The sequence below is a fragment of the Melozone crissalis genome, unplaced genomic scaffold, assembly GCF_028551555.1.
Source record: "Melozone crissalis strain CALT ecotype California unplaced genomic scaffold, PUWL_Pcris_2 ptg000027l_1, whole genome shotgun sequence".
Classification (NCBI taxonomy): domain Eukaryota; kingdom Metazoa; phylum Chordata; class Aves; order Passeriformes; family Passerellidae; genus Melozone; species Melozone crissalis.
In genome coordinates, this window is record NW_026535805.1 from 16,029,099 (window position 1) to 16,045,464 (window position 16,366).

A 16,366-nucleotide genomic window follows, 5' to 3' on the forward strand; every position below is an offset into this window, starting at 1 on the left:
TCTACAAAAGTTCCTAAAGCAATGTTGATGAAACAAAGGTTTTCCTTGTCTTCCATGCAAGACCACAAAAAAAGAATGCTTCCTGCAGATTAATGCATTAACAAAAAGCTGTTAAAAGCTAGAGCTTATTAACAAAAAAAAGAGATATTTTTCCATAGGAAGGTTTTGATCTGTTAAAAGCAAATAATCTGTAATTTCCCAAGGACTGTTTGAATTTTCACATGATGTCTTTTTTAAATATGATATTTCAATAATCTTTGATAATATGACATTCTGAATTCTGCCTGAAATTACTCTTCCACTTTTCAGGGATTATCATCTGTATCATTCATCTCCAATCTATGGGATACACCACATTAATAATCATTTCCAGGGGTGATCACAACAGTGATTATGAGGAGCAGCAGATGTGATAACCCTGCCTTTGGAGAGACACCCAGCCAACATAACATTGGTAGAAAGAAGGCAGCCCATGAAATTATCCATCAACCAGTGGAAAAGGGACTGCAAAAGGACAATGTCAAATAGGGCCAGGAATCAATTAGGTCTGAGTGAAAAAAAAATTAAAAGCAAAAAATCTATATGTACTTGATCCTGAAGTCAGAATTCAGTTGCAAGAGGTCAGCCCAAAGGATCTCTTGTGATAAATTCCAGTTTTGCATTTCTGATATATTTTAAATTAAATTAAAACAGCTTGCTTCAACTGGCCTGAAAAGGAAAAATAATGGGAATTTTTTTAATTTGGAACAACTCACTCATGATCTTTAAAACAGACATTATGGAGATTTTTTAAAAAATGGCTATTCTGATTTGTTTATAGATTTTTTCAGGACTACTGACTCTGCATACATATTCCCTTAAAAGATAACTATTATCACTGCAAGTTACAAAAAAGAGAGGTATTTCCAAAGACTGTTTCTTCTCCTTAAGGTTAGTCTGAAGATACTTTTTTGTACTACTTGACATTTTAAAGCAAATGAAGATTTTTACAAGATATTTGCAGCTTAAAAAAACTGCTCCTTTTGGTTTTTTATATCTTTTGGTTTTATTTATATCTGAAATATAAATCCACTGTCGTATTTACATTGAAGTTTCTTTCACAAAATCCACCATTATTCTAGACCCATACACCTATCGAATTAAATTTTTTAAAATCAGATTTTTTTGTATTAATTCTGTTTTCATATAATGTATAAATTACAAAACTCCAGAAAAATTACAGTTGTTAAGCCTAAGTGTTTTGAGTTGCAGTATCACACGTTCAAAAATAATTAAATCATTCTGCAACTAAGTGTGAACTGCAAATTCAACTGCATAATTTGCACTTCAAAGTTATCTGTATTTATAAAACTAAAATAGTCCTGTTTTGCTAATATTCACTTTTTTAATGTGCAAAATGCAGTTTCATCAATACCCTGCTGTTTATTTGTTGACCAATTAGTTCAATTAGAAGTGCACATATTAATGAATTGCACTTAAGCTACAGAGGCTAAGTAGGGCACAAAGCATTTGGTTTAGCTTTCCTAACAGCTGCTAGAAAACCAGAGCAGCACAATGGTTTAGCTGTCTTATTAGAACAAATATGAATCAAAAGACAGTTCTCAAGAACAAAGAAATCTGGCTGGTCTCAGTTTTATCTGTATCACCTGCTTCAAGCCATCAATCCCAATAAATTTACTGCTTTGACTACAAAATAACTTTTTTTTTCCTGTTATACTCTATCGCTACCTAATATCACAGGATATTACATACATTAATTCAATGTTAATTGATTTATATAAACAGTTCAAAAAATTATGTAACTGCCAATACAGAGTGTGTTAAGTGCAGATTACTTAAAGCAGCAGTAGCCTGTCTCACTGAAATCCTTACCTACAGCTATGGATGGCTCCAAGCATGCAAACCCCAGAGCTGGAAGCACAAAGCAAAGACACTCAAGATGGCTTCAGGCTATCCCTTATGAATCCTTGAAGAATGTTCAGACAGTTGTGCTTCTCAAAGAGGAAGCTCCAGTTCCTACCTCCATTGCCTCTACACCTGATTTGAACAAGTTATTGCATGACACTTTGCACATTGCATGACATTTTGCAGTCAGATTGCTGGTCAGTGCCCACAGTCTCATTTCACATTAGAGACCTGCCAACAGAAGCTTTACCAATGACTCTCTTCGAAGATGTTTTACCTGGCAAATACTTTGGTCTTTTATAGTCTTAATGGCCACGTTTTCCTTATGATCTCCCATAATAAATCTACCTGTGGCATTATTATTGATGCTACAGTAAGCACCTAATTTACATTGCACACATTTGCCATACGATGAATCAAAATTACACTTCTTCCTCTTTTCCCTCCCCATATGTTTTAATCCCTAAAAGGAGGGATTTGTGGGATCTTGAGAACACTACAGATTATATTAAAGCAGAATTGTTTACAGAAGCACATGATACGTGACAAGATCAGCTCTGAGGTGAAAGACTTGGGGGTGCTGGTTGACAAGAAGCTCAATGTGACCCAGTGATGGGCACTCACAGCCTAGAGAGCCAAATGTGTCCTGGGCTGCATCCAAAGCAGGGAAAAGGATTCTGCCCCTCTGCTCCACTCTGGTGAGACCCCACCCAGAGTCCTGCTCCAGCTCTGGGGACCCCAGCACTAGAAAAACATGGAGCAAGTCCAGAGGAGGGCTACAAAGATGACCAGAGAGCCGGACCATCTCTGTCACTGAGACAGACTGACAGACCTTGCAGCAGCCTTCCAGTACCTGAATGGGGGGGGGGCTACTAAAGAGCTGGAGAGGGACTGCTTACCAGGGCATGTAGTGATAGGACAAAAGGAGATGGCTTCAAACTGAGAGTATACTTAGTTTAGACATCAGGAAGAACTTCTTTACTGTGAGGGTAGTGAGGCACTGGATGCTCCATCCCTGGAAGTGTTTGATGCCAGGTTGGATGGCATGCTTTGAGCAATGCTTTGAGCAACCTGATCTAGTGGAAGATGTCTGCCCAAGGAACTAGATGATCTCTAAGGTCCCTTCCAACACTAACCATTTGATGATGCTTTAATTCCATGATCATTGGAATGTCAAAGACTTAGCTGAAAAATTTATAGAGTATTACTGCTAGTCCACTTTGACCAGTAACTTCTTCTCTTCATTTTTCTCTATTTAGGAAAAGGAAAAAAAATTACACACACACCCCCACCTAAAAAGCCAACCACTACCAACCCTCACCCTACCACCAAAAAAAAAAAAAAAAAAATACCAGTGCAAAACTAAGAGGAACCATTTAAAACTTCAAGTGCCCTACAAGGCAATCCTCTATATCAAGTCAAATATAAAAGTTGAGGTTTTAGGCCTTTGAGAACTTTTCACCTTTGAGAAATATTTCCTAGGATAGGATCCCAGGTTACCTCAGGCTGAATGGATCTATGGAGAGCTCTAGTTGCAAAGCAGGGTCAGCTCTGGGGTCAGACCGAGCTCAGAGCTTTATCCAGTAGGGTCTCCAAACCTTCAAACACAGAGATCACACAAACACCCTGGCCAGCCTGTCGAGGGCTTTTCCTTGTATCCCATGCAAACCTCTGGTCTTTCAACTTAAGCCTGTTGTCCCCTGTCCTCCTGCCATGCACCACTTTTCTCCTTGAAAAACTCCTCAGAGATGCAGTTTTCCTTAAAGCCTTCTCTTCTCAACAGATTCTTGACCCTTATTTCCTCTTAAAAAATTGGAATATACAATTTACCATTATAAAAAGTACTCCTGAAATACAAATTGTTTTACCGCAAAATTGAATCAGAGCTTCCAATCTACAGACAAGCTTAGGAATTATTCCTCCCCCTCTCACCAAGTAAAGTCAAACACCACACATTTCAACTTATTTTTGTCTTTTGTACTTACCATAATCTCACATTTGTAGCTTTAAAAATACTCAAATAAAACAAGCCAGCATTTTTAACCACTCTGTCCAAAACTACAAATAAATTACAGTGTGAAGGTATGACAACATGCAAAACTTATGGAGACTGTAAAAGAAGTCTTCAAATGCCTATTTTCTTAAACCTTTTATAGCTGTTATTTTTATCTTACCTGACAAGTTCTACCACAGTATTTAGCAACCTTGCACTGAGAGCATCTGTTCAGATTTTCATTCCTGTTTAGAAAGAAGAAAAAAAAATAAAGAAAAAGGGTTATAAATACAGATCAAGTTTTGTATTTATCTTTCTTACCTAAGTAGCAGTTTCCAAAATTTTCCAAGTCACAAAAAAATATCTTTAAAACAAGAAAATGCACTGTAATGCAAGAAGAAATTGTACATAGTTATATTCAGAGCTATAGTCACAACCCTTTACTTGTGTCACTCCACATCTCTGGGGCCATTTTGGACCAACAGGAAAATTATCAAATGTGCTTTTTGTCATGTAGTTGTAACTCTGAGGAGTTTGATTGTGTAGATATCATCATAATTAGAGCTGTGCAACACAGCTAGCTAATCTGTTTACTATCTGAGCCTTGTCTTAAGCAAGCATCACTATCTGTCTTAAACAAGACCTTGCTGTGAACCTGCAGCTGTGACATCAAATTTTATCTTTATAACACAGTCCAATGTTGACATGTCAGCAGAAATTTCTATTCTAAGAAAACACTTCTGATCGGTGGACAATGAAAACAAAATAAAAATTCATGGGGGAAGTATAAAGATCCAATGAAAACTAGAAGGAGAACTACCAGACCTATACATTACAATCTAAAGGTTAAAAGCACCTCCTGACTGTAGCAGTGTTTTCTGATACTATCTTAATTTATCTATATGACTTAAGAAAATATCACTGAAGTTCTGTACATTTTTAGACAGTAAGTAAGCATTTAATGTGAAAGCACACAGAGAGCAAATCTTGTACCTCAAACGTATAAGTAAAGATATTTACTTTGGGTGAGTAGAAATGAGACTGATTTTGAGGCTTCCCCTCCCCTTCATTTTCCCATAGAAGATACTGAACATGATGCATTATTCTGGTAACACTGCAAAGTGTTCACTTTCATTTCTCAACAAGCAAGGCTGCTCATGTGAGTTATGGTCATTAACTAGGCTGGGAAAATCCTATGGGTTTTCGTTGCTATTAAAACCAAAGGTGGGCAATTTACATTACAGACACAACAATTATCTGTGCTCTGTGGACAGCACAACCATTACTACTTCCCCTCAGACTTCCTCCTGGCTGCCCCTCTGATCTTAGTGAAGAAGCACAGGTACCTCACTCAGTGCCACTATTCCCTTGTGAGGTGCACAGGGCTGAACACAGCCCATTTACACCCAACAAATTATCATCAGGAGTAATTCCTCAGTACCCCCTTCTCCATCCTTCTACAAGGCAAGGAAAGAGGGCTCAGTCATGCCACTGTTCCCTTCTAAAAGTAATTTTAGCAAATGGTATCTTTAGGTTGCTATAGTGTTTTACATTTAGCTGCCTCAAATTTTATTATATAGATTAATTCAGCTTTCCAATTTAATTGGGAAATAACTGCCTATAACAGCCCATTTCAAACTGAAAGGGCAAGTTTAAGTGATCAGATTAAGGACTTTACTTTGCAAGATTACTGGTGTCTGCACATCAGCACCAGATGTGCACTTTTTACTTGCACTCCCACCTGATGCAATGAAAATATGTAGTTTGCTGTCTCTGCTGTCACCAAAAGAAAACTCCTCTGCTGTTGCCAGCCATCTAGAGACTGTACACCACAGAGTCAGATTCCCAGACAACTGCTTTACAACGTGACCTTCTTTCACTTACATCACTCAGTTGCTCCCAAATCTTAATTTCTCTCGGTGACTTCAAAAAGGTAGAACACTATCTATCCAAAGGCCACATGCAAACCAGACAGAACCAACATGCCCACAAACTTCAATCTAGAACTTCTAGATGAAGAATGTAGCCCACTTATTTCAGCTATGATGCCAAAACTGAAGAGTAGGAGCACACCAGAAATGCCATGGAGCATCCATCCTCTAGCAAAACCCAACCTCCCCTTTCCCTCAGGTCCCACAAGTGAGAAAGGTATTTTGCTGATATATCAAAGTTTTACTATGTTTGAATTATTAAAAGAAAGAGCTGGTGCATTAGTTTAGGACTCTTATAAGCATTTGGGGAGTTTAGGCTGCTGCATTGATCAAAGATTAAGAAAAGCATTATGAACAGTTCATTAAAATCAAGTAAAAATATTTTCATTTGTACTGCATAAAAATCCCTATTTTGTCACACAATATTTTGTAGGTATTCATACTAACTACCAGGAGAAAAGTAATTTATAAACATTTCAGATATAAGTAGATATTTTCCTACAGCATTCTTTATCTTCCTACCTGAAAAGCCAGCCCTTGAGACAGAAAAAACTAGCAACTGTTGGATTTCTATAAACAGAATCTAAAATCTTGTACATGTACAATGGGTTTTTGATTTTAAGGTGCAATGCCTGAGGATGATTCAGAGTTAGAAACAAGTGTGAAATCTTCATTTTGCCAGCTGGGGAGAGCTGATTTATCTTCAAGGTTGAGCAATAACACAACCTTAACCACATTCTGGTAGAGGAGGATATATTTCTCAATTTAGATTAGAAGCTCAAGCCAAAACACTTTGCAGGCAGATTTTGTTTGTTCTACATGTTATTCACCAAAATACAATAATGAGTTCAGAGTTGAAAAAGGAGCATGTGCAATTTTAGTCCCAAACACACTGAAGTACCACATAGTCCCAGCAGCAACAGGCAAGATGCAGATTTCCAAAGCAGAGTAATTAAAACTTTCTGGATGCTGAATTTAAATGAATCAATACCAACAACAACCAGAGAAGTCCTTCCTACAGTTTTCACATTCTTCCATCAGAAGGCTGGATGCAATAACCTTAATATACCACAAGGATACCTGGTCTTGGTATATCCCTTGGGAATTTCCCAAGAGATGCCAGGGTTTACTGGAATCATTAGTGTGTCAAGTCACCAACACATATTCCATTTTCTTTTGTAACACAACTAGCAGATGTGTTGCCACAAAGCACCAAATTCCCTCAGCAACCTTGGAAGTTTCAATACCTTACATTAATATTTCCTTTGTATCCCTTATGCCCAAGGGTTAACGACAATGCAGTAACAAACACATATACAAAAATCTAAGCACCACTCAAAACTGGAATTTTTGTCAAACTGACACTTCAGTCAGATTATTTGAATAAGGCAACTCCCTTCTGGTGCCATTTAATGAATGAATTATCCATTCATCTTTGAGATTTCTTTGAATGACAAGTAGATGTAGAATGCCTGTACAGAGCTGAATGGTAAAGCTGCTAATGAAAACGTTGCTTTCTCTTCCAATCCTTCTTTCCCTTCCTGGACCAAAAAAAAAATTCCTTTGTATTTATAACATCTCTGGATCATGCTACATGGCATACTAAGTGTAAAACAGCATGATCTAAAGCTCTAACTCTTAAATCCTTTATAGTCAGATTCACATATTCATATATAGAGTATTTATATATTTTAGAACATTTTAAGAAGTAAGGCAATTTCTCTGGTATATTTCTGTCCTTCACAATATTTTATTGATGTCATAGGCTTTATTAAAGGAATTTTAAAGTCACTGTCAGATACTCCCATGCATTTCTTATTACCTGTAAACTTCACCTGGAGATAGTATCAGGTCTCCTAAAAGGTACCTACTGCATCTCATCGAATGTGACTAATTTAATGGATGAGAAAATGCACAAAATTTGATATAATGGATTCAGTTATACTTCAATCTCTAAAAAAGTTTCTGCTGCAACAAAAAGGAAAGATGCAGCAACCAAAAATAAATTATTAATTTTTCAACACAGTATAAACAAAATTTTGCAAATGACCAAAACCCCTTATGAAACAACAAGCAAAAGTGAGCATCTTGCCCTGTACTAAAAAAAACAACTAAAATGAAAAACAACAAGAAAAACCAAAGCTCAAAGTAAGCAGTAGTTGTCAGTTGACCTCTAACATAATATTATGGTCAGGTTAATAATCTTTCCTCTAAGGAATTTGGTTATTGCTAAATCTTATCATCATAATGGTCTACAAACACTGTCTGTAGAATTAGCTCTTCCAATGTGTACTGAGAAGGCAAAAGAGCAACACCAAATGCAGAGGTGGCTAGAACAATTACTAGGAGATTGATATGGACAGGAAACAAAAGAAAACTTATGAGAAAGGGGAAAAACAAGTAAGACAGCTCAACTGGAACTGCCTGAGTGGGCACATCCTCCTTAGAACTTTTTTTTCCCCTTTTTTTAACACGTGATTAAAATCTTAAGAAGTTGAAGAGGTTAACAAAGGTTTGCCTGGACTAACAGGTCCTATCAGAGCCACACCTGCACTCACATAACTTAAAAAATATGTGCATTTCTAAAAACATCACATAATATTTTCTGCATGCCAGGAAATGGCCTAATAAATTTCAAATACCACAACAAAGTCAACCAAATACAATTAGACTACTTAATTTATAATGGCAATGCATCTACACTTCTCCACTGATTGCAGGCACTTGACTTTCAGCCCTACTCACAAGATAAGTGTCAGATATAACAGAACTGATTACCAGACTGCATTCAACATGCCTTTCCACATAGTTTATTCACACTTCTGCCACATCTTGCAGGAAAACAGGACTATCTCACACAAATCCCCTCCTGCATTTTTGTTGTTGATATTGTTTTTCAGTTAATAATCCTGCCCTGTATACATGAATGAAAAGAGCAGCTCTTTCCAGTGTGCGTCGAGCTGAACTAATTTCCTGAACAAATTCTCAGACCTTTGCAATTCAGTCAAGCCTGTCAAGTGCATGAAGTCTACTTGGATTTTCTCAAGTACGTGCATTTCAGACCTGTCACAAAGTGAAAGCAATCAATACCTACAGTAAGCAAAGAAGTCATTCATCATTTTAACTAATATGCTTCTATCTTCTAATAATAAAAATGAAGTTGTGAAGAGCCAACAGCCATCTTACATTTGGTAGATTTGAGAGCACAGTGGTTATGTTAAATGTAATTACAGCTTTCTCTCCACACCTCTCTCCCAATAATGAGGTGTAGCAACACAGTTGGTCCCCAGCTACTAGTGCACTGCTGGCTCACACGGGCACCAGGCACTCGGGGGAAGGTGGCTCTGGGACAAGGGTGAACAGTGCCGTGGGCCAGGCAGCAGAACTCAGGGCATATGTGTCTGCAACATCCCAAATCCAAGCCCTGGGCAAGCAACCACTCTGCAGCCAGTGAGTTGTGCCCACAGCAGGGGCACAGCTGGGGTTCCAAGCCCCTCTGGTGTCCTGGGTGTTTTGGCTCAGCCTGGCAGGCTCATGGCTCTCCCTTGCCAGGACCCCAGACCTGCTCTGCAGTCTCAGATGAGCTGGCAGAGGAGAAGATGTTTTCCACAAGCCCCATGGCCCACAGCCTCTGAAATAAGGCTGCCAGGCTTTTCTGCCCTAAGGTTGTGCTGTACACTGCTCTCAGGTCCCACACTGGATCTGGGCAAACATGCGTACACCAGGTAAGAAGCCTCTGAATTGTCTGCTCCTAAAAGTAGTGAAAAAATCTCCCATATTCTCCACATGCACACTTCATTGTGTTAGGTACACAATTTAATTTTTTTTTAACCTAAGAGCAGCATTGGAAAATGGCATTCTGGGAGGTAGAATCAGAGTTAAAAGATAGCCACTACAGCTAGCCTGTGATTGCTATCAGTGATCAGAGATCAGAGTCATTATTCAAGTGAGAACTAAGACCTTTTATATAAGGAAAATGCACCTGCTTTACTTCCAAATAAAATTATCACCTATTTCATACCTGAACCTTCTACAGAAGTGGTATTGCATTGTCCAGGTAAAAGAGAACAACCTGTTGTTGAACATGAATAACATGAACAACCAACCTGTTGATGAAAGGTTAGTTAAGACAATTTGCACTCTAAAGGACACTACTTACTAGCAGAAACCAAAATTTGGCACTCAGAATGACTACCCATAACTTAAATCTTGGTTTCTGAAGTCTTACTTGTAACCCTGAATGCCCAGGTTTTTTTTTTTTTCCTGTAATTCTTGTTATACCCATACATCCACATAACACCCTGAAACATTTCTGCATATATTGTACAAGGAAAAATCAGAATTCAGTTGATGAGGAGAAAGATGATCCTTCTGCTTAGAATAAGTGTCAGTTCTGTTCAAAACTTACAAATATTTTTTTACATATGTACTGTCTGTATTTGGTTTTAAAATTCACACTCCACAGATGTATGGATCACACAAGTTTAGCTGACAAGAGCTTCTCGATCTTATTTTTTATCTGGTTTTGTGTAGTAGGTATATCTCCCATCATTCTTTTCTGCACCTTACTTTTTCTTCTGAAGAATACCTGGTCTGCAAACTGGAAAACATATTCTAAACAAAATTTGTAAGGGTCTATAGTCACTTCTTCATTGCAGTATAACCCTTCCTGACAATCTTCATTGGAATTTTAGGGTTTTTTTTTCTTTTGGAGGTTGCAGGAGCCAAAGTCAAGGCTGGGGAAAAGAAAAAAAGAAAAAAAAAATCCAAGTACTAGATTTCATTTCCTTCTGTATAGAAACTGGTCCTTGTGTTCACCCAGTGATTGAAGTATCACCAAATTAAGATAAGAAAGCGTTGATTTTTCAAAACCTCTTTGCACTTTTTTGAAAAAGAATGGTGAGACATTCCTTGCTGAAATTGAAAAGTTATCTAGAGCGACAAAGATGTCACTCCCATGGTTAAATTGAAAAAAACAAACAAACAAAAACAAACAAACAAAAAAACCCACATTGATTTTTTAAGAGAAAGACACTAAAATGTAGTAGTTATTATATTACTTGATACAACCTAGAACAGAATTATACCCTTCTCCACTACGTTGGTAAATGGTGAAATGCTTCACATGTGCTTTCCAATAAAATTAGTGAAGGAACTTATAAAAAGAAATACCAAAACATATGGCTCTCAAATTGGCATGAAATTTAATCTTAACTTTGAATTCTACTTTTCCATTCAACATTTACCTCTCATGCTACATGAAAACACCTAAAAATCTCTCAACTAAAAACAAAAATATTTACATTAGAAGCAATTTCAGTAGTACAAGACCCTAAAACTCGTTCAGAAGTGCTCAGCATATCCCAAAATAAGGAGTTTTTTGTCCTAGAAGACAAGCCTGGCTTTAGAATATATTCACATTTATAGAAGTGTACACACAGTATATGTACAAACACACACACACATTATCAACAGTCATGATGAATAAAACAAACTGATTTCACAACTGAAATCAGTGGCTGTGTGAAAACACTGTCATTATTCCCCAGCAAAACTCACAGCTGTCCCCCACTGAGAGCACTGAAACAGCATCACAGCAGAAGGCGGCTCCAAGAGCATCAGGCAACGCCTACAAACTCTCTGCGGCACCTCCTTGCCCTGCAAAGCTGCTTTCTCACAAATCAAGGCCATCTCCAGGGCTTCCCTGCAGTGGGTATGCCAACACGCCTCCCTCCAGCAATTTCAGGCTTAAACAGATTATTTTCAGTCACACAGTACATTCATTCCACCTCGGGATTTCAATCAAAGAAGAAAGTCAAATACTGTGCAAGACTAAGATTATATTTCAAAATATGAAAAGGTCATATCTGTAACTTAGTAACCTGGAAAAAAAGCTACATGCAATTTTTAAATGCTCATTTATGGAACGTGTGATTAAAATCCAATGAAGCTAAATATAATAAAACATCCCATCTTTCACTTCTCCCTATAAAAATGATTAATTTTGTCATTAATCTGATGTATATCTAAGTAGTTTTTTCTTCAACCCATAGGTCAATGTTTCACCATAACAAAGCTGTTACTCTAAAATATCATACTGATGTAAACATTTACATCCTGCTAGTATTACCTCTGGGATCATATGCATGTATAATTTTCAATGAAATACAAACCCCTCTGACCCTCTCAGAGAAGAATATCTTCATGAGCTTTTTTCTTTTTTTTAGCTCCTTTCCTTTCTTGACCACATATATATTTTTGGCATAAACATTTTTTAGAGATCCTGCAATGCCTATTCACTTGTTTTTCGTTTTCCAAATGTGAACATCTATGCCCAAAAGATCTTTCATTCCCTATGGAACATATTTTGAAAGTGACGAACGAAAAAGTAAAGTATTTCAGGCAAAAATATTTGACAGACAAAGTAACACAGATAGGCTCAAAATAAATACCAGTGCTTTTTGCCCTGTAGATTTAGAATTGGGAAAGGATATACATCAAGTGAACTCTTCATTTTCAATCTGCTTAGCCCCTGTGGGGGCTAAGATCACATCCAAGTTAAGATTCAAATAGAGGTGACTGGAACAGAATAGTCAGTTCTGCTTACTTATAAGCTGAAGAACCTGCAAAGGTAGAAAATGGGAGTAAAATGCAGGAAAAATGTGCTCCTATCAAATAGCAGAAAGGGCAGAGAAACAGCTTGCTTCCAGCTCAGGTGCAATCTGATATTGTGAGGTTTCACAAGACATCTGAAGTGGTCTTGTCATGAACTCATAAAATCCCAGTGAAGACTTTTGCATTAGAAGAACATGAAAATGCTCCTGACATCTGTAATTCTGCTTCCCACTTTGATCCAGCCCTCTAGTGCAGGATGGTTTTCTGCTGTACCTGTTTCTCTTGGGATGCACGTTAAATGCCCACAAGTTTCCCCCAGATAAAGGCACTTCTCATATTGAGTCCATCCTCACCTCCTAGAAATGCAGACTATTCCTGAGAGTACCACTGTTTATCTCAAAACCTATCAACTGTAAGACACTGAAAAAAGTTACTTTAGTTACTGAAAAAAGATCACTTTTAGCAAATCAATAAACACCTGTATTAAATTTACAACTAGCTGCCTAACTAGCTCTCTTTCAGTTTAGTCGGATTCACAGTCTTTTAAATTACCATTAACTGACGCATTCCATCATATTTTTCCTTCAAATCTTCTGTATTTTATCCTTGTCATTTCATTATCTCCAGCTTTGCAGGCATTTTGGTTTGCTTGTCACTGTTCATATTTTTCCTCTAATTTACTCTATTTCAACACCTTTTCCATTTCAGAAGGTCTTTCTCCTTTTATAGATGACAAAGGCATTGTTTTTTTATCTCCAAGAAGTCTTATTTTTTCCCCACAAGCCTCAAATCCTTTCTCACTTTATACTCCTTACAGCAATTTTCATATTGCATCAGAGTGGCACTTCCAAGCATTGATCTGAAAACATTTTACAAAGCTTCCTCCTACCAAGTGCTTAAATAAAATCTCTTATGTCACATCTCTCGCTTATTTCTCCAACAGATTCTGGATACAGAAGGGATGTCTCCCCTTCTGTGTCCCTCCTTTATGTGTCACTGAAAGGTAGATTCCATAGGTCCCACACTAGTGCTTAATTCTGGAAGTTCACCAGTAAGAATGAAGGTATTTCATGTTAGCATAGGAACAGCAATGCTACATAGAAATTATTCAGAAAATGCAGAACATAAATATTTACTATTGACTCTTATAAGGCAGTTAAAACCAAATTGTTATTTTCCCAGACCTACATTGCACCATTACTGATGGAAAGCAAGACCTTCAACCCGGACTGTCCATATAGTAGCTAAAACTTAAAGTTAAGCTTTACAACTAAAATGCCCTAAAGTCCACTTATAATGCCACATCACCTGGAAGAAATATTACTGTTAAAAAACATACTCATTAAACTTTTCACATCTCAAAGCATAAAGTCCTTAAAGACTCACTGGAGCCTCATCTGGTTCTCAAGGGTCTTTGTAAAAGTCTCCTGTGCTTTAGTTAACGCGTTTGTATTGAAACTCCTGCAGAGGTCCCCAGACTCAGCTGAGCCACTGCAGGTTCAGGTTTGTTTATAGCAAAGCCCTGGCAGTGCCCAGGGCTGCCCAAAAGGCCCCTAACAGAGCAGAGGCCAAGCCACCCAACCTGGCAGGGCACCACCACCCAACAGCAGGGAGCAAATGAGGTACATGAGCTAATTAGCAATCCCAGCACTATGGGTGCAGTGGGGACAAAAGTGGTTTTCAAGGCCTCTGCCAATTATGCCACTGTAACAGGCAGGGAAATACCAAGGCTAAATTGTGTGGTGATATTTGTTCATCTCTTGTTTGCTTCCTCTCCTGCTTCACTCTTGTCAATGCCCCTATAGAGGCAGGACAGGGTGCTGAACCTATTTCATGCTCAATACTCTGCATTTAAGAGAATCAGAGACATAATGAAACTGGTCAAGATGCTGAGACTACTGATTTGAGAAAGCCTCTCCAAGGCTGGAGCCTTCACAGTCCAAATAAACAGCCAGGGAAGTCATAAATCAGTTCCACATCATCTAATACTTACTCTCTGTACTCTGGTGACATCCGATGGCTAAAAGCATAATAGATGTTTCTTCAGTTTCAGAGACCAGTTATACAAGTTTTCCTTCTTTTTTTCAATAGAGAAACAAAAACATAGTCAAAAGAAATGCCTCTAGCTATAGTGACACCCATATATTTTGAGAAAAAAAAAGGAATTATAATTTAACAGCTATGACCGCTAGTGCTAATTTGCCTAAATCTACTTCCCACCTATTCTAGAGAAACTTTCAGTAACCAAAACCTGTACATTCTTCAAAGTTTTAAAATTTGCCCATTTCCAGCAAAAAGGTCTTTTTAAAGAATCCAGCCCAATTCCAAAATGTATTTTGGAGCCACTTGCCATCACTAGCTTTAGTACAATTTTTTTCTGCTGAAGAATTGACAGTTTGACCAGGAAGGCATCAAACCCCAGGAGTAATCCTGAAAATTTCCATCTCACTAACTGATGTGTTTGAAGATATGTAAATGCTCAGGCATGCCTGCAAATGGCAGCTCTCTCTCACAAACTGGTTCTGAAAGAAGTATTGCTACATTTTTAAATACAGTCAATACCTTCACAAAAGAGACCTATTCAAACTAGGAAATGTCAAAATCATTTAGTGTCTCCCAGAAACTATTTTACACAGATAAAGCACAGATCATACTTGCAAATAAGTTTCCATAAATTCTTGTGGAACTATAGAAATGAAGATAAAACTTGAACTACTTTTGTTTCATCTTAACTTTTTATTAAAAATTCCCATGTATTTTTCAGTGCAAGTGTCTCCATTTCTAGCTCATTTTATCAGGCAATAGAATAATAATGTTGCATCAACATGAGAAACAACCAAGTGATTTTAAAAATCTGAAGTTATTTTAATATTTTAATTTTAAAAAACTATTTCTTAATTAAGTCACGGCAATTTCAACATACAGCACGCTTCCCCACACTTAGCTACCAGTTCTCATGTTTCGCTTAGAACATTCCATAGCAAATGTTAAAAGAAGAAGAGCTGCCAAGCCATAATATCTGTCATAAGCTAAGAGATTGCAGTTTACCTTCCTGCTGATTTGTTCCAATGACAATACATCAGAACACACTTTTCTATTTCAAAAATTGCCACTGGTATTGAAGAAGCTTTAAATGGGCATAGACAGAGCAAGGAGGTTTAAACTAATAAGGAAAATCACAAATTGATATGGATTGGCCATGGATTTTGCACAATTACCTAGTTAAAATTGGGGTTTATGTTCCAGAAGGTGCTACTTTTACATCATTATAAGTCTTCAGTTAAATTTCATTTTCTCCATGGCCAAGAAATATGAGCCTTTAATCTTTATACCGTAGCTTTAGCAATGGGTCATGAGTGAAATCAGATTATTTGTTTCAGTTCAACAACCATGGAATGAGACTCTGCAGAGCACAGTACAGGAAAATGAGAAATATGTTATTCCTTATTTGCAAAGGAAGAAAGTGAAGGTTTATTGTGCTAGGCAATTGCTGGGAGAGAGCTGGAGATTTTGTTAATGTATGTCAGTGCTGATATGGCTTATAGGTATCAGTAAAAGTTAAATAATCACAAGCAATGCTCTGCTTTGCAGAATAAAATAAATGCCTGCAGTATATGTTGGAGAAAAATGAGCCTCTGGTAATTTCTAAAGTCAACCATGCCTCAAATCAATGAGCTGAAAAAGCTTGCGGTAAGAAATGATCCACTGCAACCACACTGTTTTATAAAAACCTCACTTTCATCAAGATTGCAAAATATAAAGTTTAAGTGCATGCATATACAAGAATATATTCTTATCCATACATATACCACCTCGATTGGCATTTTATTCCTACTGTGACTTCTCATCTCATATCTGTTATTTCCTCCTGTATCTATCTCCTGAAAGTGTTACACTCTAACTCATCACCTTTTCTGAACAT

The 16,366-nt window shown here is 37.4% G+C and overlaps 1 protein-coding gene across 3 annotated transcripts in view; it reads right to left on the reverse strand.

Moving 5' to 3' along the window:
- Nucleotides 1-16,366, reverse strand: part of SMYD3 (SET and MYND domain containing 3) — a 378,725-nt gene that overhangs the window by 330,937 nt on the left and 31,422 nt on the right. For 2 of the 3 annotated variants that reach the window (XM_054279939.1, XM_054279937.1), the window contains exon 2: nucleotides 4,080-4,143. In XM_054279939.1, the coding sequence (XP_054135914.1) occupies nucleotides 4,080-4,143 (64 nt within the window). Of the gene's footprint in view, nucleotides 1-4,079; nucleotides 4,144-9,850; nucleotides 9,892-16,366 lie in introns of those variants that run through there. The other variant, XM_054279938.1, reaches the window with a different exon arrangement.